Source organism: Schistocerca nitens, chromosome 1, assembly GCF_023898315.1.
Source record: "Schistocerca nitens isolate TAMUIC-IGC-003100 chromosome 1, iqSchNite1.1, whole genome shotgun sequence".
NCBI lineage: Eukaryota > Metazoa > Arthropoda > Insecta > Orthoptera > Acrididae > Schistocerca > Schistocerca nitens.
In genome coordinates this window covers 55,878,937-55,881,109 of record NC_064614.1, presented here as the reverse complement: position 1 = coordinate 55,881,109, position 2,173 = coordinate 55,878,937, and the positions used below count along the sequence as shown (strand labels likewise).

The following is a 2,173-nucleotide window of genomic DNA, read 5'->3' as shown; positions in this document are numbered from 1 at the left end:
ATTTATTTTAACCCACTGGAGGCTTGTAGTAGTTCTCACTTTTCTTGGTCAGAAAAATCAAAGCTAAATGCGGAAGTGGCTGTGAAATCTGCATCTAGACAAGTCATCTTCTTGTGAGGGGGAAAACAGGGAAAAACTTAGTCATGATTATAAATGACAATTTTTTCTTTCAGTGAAACATTTTAGTTTGCACCAGAAACAATAGCTAAAGTATATATTGTCCAAAATCAGTTTACTCATTTTTAACATATATGGTCTACCAAATTATTTGTAATTTGTCTGCTTTCTTTCTAGATCTGAAATTAAAATGAACTGGCTTCAAAGCAGATTGATTCAACCTGTACAACAACTCTACCCAGCTTTGCAGCTGACAGTTGTCAGATATAGATACCATGCAGAGAAGGTAGCTCAGGGTCCACTGAAAAGAAGATACGGATATAAAGACAAAATCCTGCAGAAAGGAACATTACCTCATGTTGATGGCAGGAGGCTTCCAATGCCTGAATACAAACCAAAAAATGCCTGGAGCGAGAGACGAGCATTATTTGGTCAAAATGATTATATAGATATTCTTGGAAATGAGAAACTTCATCCAACAAGGATCTTGTACAATGTTCCGTCTTGGCTCCGTGGTGTTAGTGGAAATGAATATCGGATTTTGCTTCGAAAGAGGAAAATGCTGCAGCATGGTATTTTTCCAATTGCAAGACCAACAAAGTGGTATGAATTGGAGAAAAGAATACGATACTTGTATAGATTTATGAACAGAAAAACAAAAACGTATGCTTCAAATAGTTGATCTTGTGCTGTATTTACTGTATTTCAGATTATGTATTTGTGTGTAAGAGTCTAGCATGACAGTATTCTGAGACATACTGCATTAAAAAAGTGTTAATACTTACAAGTTAATTATGATACTGTTGTAAACTTCATTCTCCTCTGGATAACAATGCATACAGTAGTAGTATTTTTTGTGTATTGGGAGAATAATTCTTGTATATTACGCCTAAATAAATAATGGATGCTGTTGTTAGCTGCTGGGTTTTTCATATTGCTGTACGGACATTTTGTGTCATTTTACATTTGGTGATTGTATTTTTCCTTGAATGCCACGCAGTGATTATCAGAATTTTGCAGCTGTGAATGAAAAATTTATGAATTTTGGCGTAGTCAAGTGAATGAGTTGCAATCTTGGTTAAATCTGTCCTAGCATTTTCACTGAAATGGTGAGGACTTTAACTAAAGAGTGTCCTGATAAAACCATAAGTTATTTGAAATATGGCCTACAAGGTTTTCATCTTGCAGTGCTTTAACTATCTTCATTGCTTTCTTCTGGCACTTTTTTTTAACAGTGCGAGTGTTTTTCGATGACATATTCACTGTAATAAATGTGAATGGAATAATGTGCAGTGCGAAACCAGTTGTGTGCCAATTACAGGTTTTAATTTGATCAATAATGAAATTGCCATATATAGCTTGACACAGAAATGTTCTTCCGTGTTAAAAAAAAAAAAAAAAACCTCTGCACTTCATTGTCCGGAGCTGATAATAAATACTACTTTATGACAACTGGGTTCAGTCAGCATAAAAATCCGTCATAAGTCACTGTTGTCTAGTAGTTAAATATATATAACACTTTCAATAATAAAATGTGTCATTAACAGCTGAAATATGGGAGAGAGTGTCACAGAAATGATACAGGATTTGAGCTGGACAGCATTAAAAGAAAGGCGTTTTTTGATGCAATGCAATCTTATCACAAAATTCCAATCACCAACTTTCTTCTCTGAATGTGAAAATATTTTGTTGACACCAACCTACAGTGGGAAAAACAATCACCACTATAAAATAGGGAAATCAAAACTCTATGTGCTATATGAAATTGGAATAATTGAAAATTGTGAAGGTGGTTTGATGAACCCTCTGCTAGGCACTTAAATGTGATTTGCAGAGTATCCATGTAGATGTGGACAGTGACTTATCTGGATTTTATGCTATTGGACACCATATGTTTTGTGCTACCTTGTAAGCTATTTTAAATGTCTTAAGGTAGCTGATGACTGGAACTGGTTGTAATAAAGATGTTTGTATTATCAGCTCTTAGTGGTGAATTACGACTCTTTTTTTTAATATTTCCGAGCTGTGGGGTACCACCTTGGTTGTAAAAGATCAT

General features: G+C 34.7%; 1 protein-coding gene across 1 annotated transcript; it reads left to right on the top strand.

The window, feature by feature from the left end:
• Positions 1–307: 307 nt before the first annotated feature.
• On the top strand, positions 308–799 carry LOC126234268 (39S ribosomal protein L51, mitochondrial). The gene has a single exon (XM_049943315.1). It carries the CDS (start codon positions 308–310, stop codon positions 797–799), a length of 492 nt encoding a protein of 163 aa, XP_049799272.1.
• The last annotated feature ends 1,374 nt before the right edge of the window (positions 800–2,173 follow it).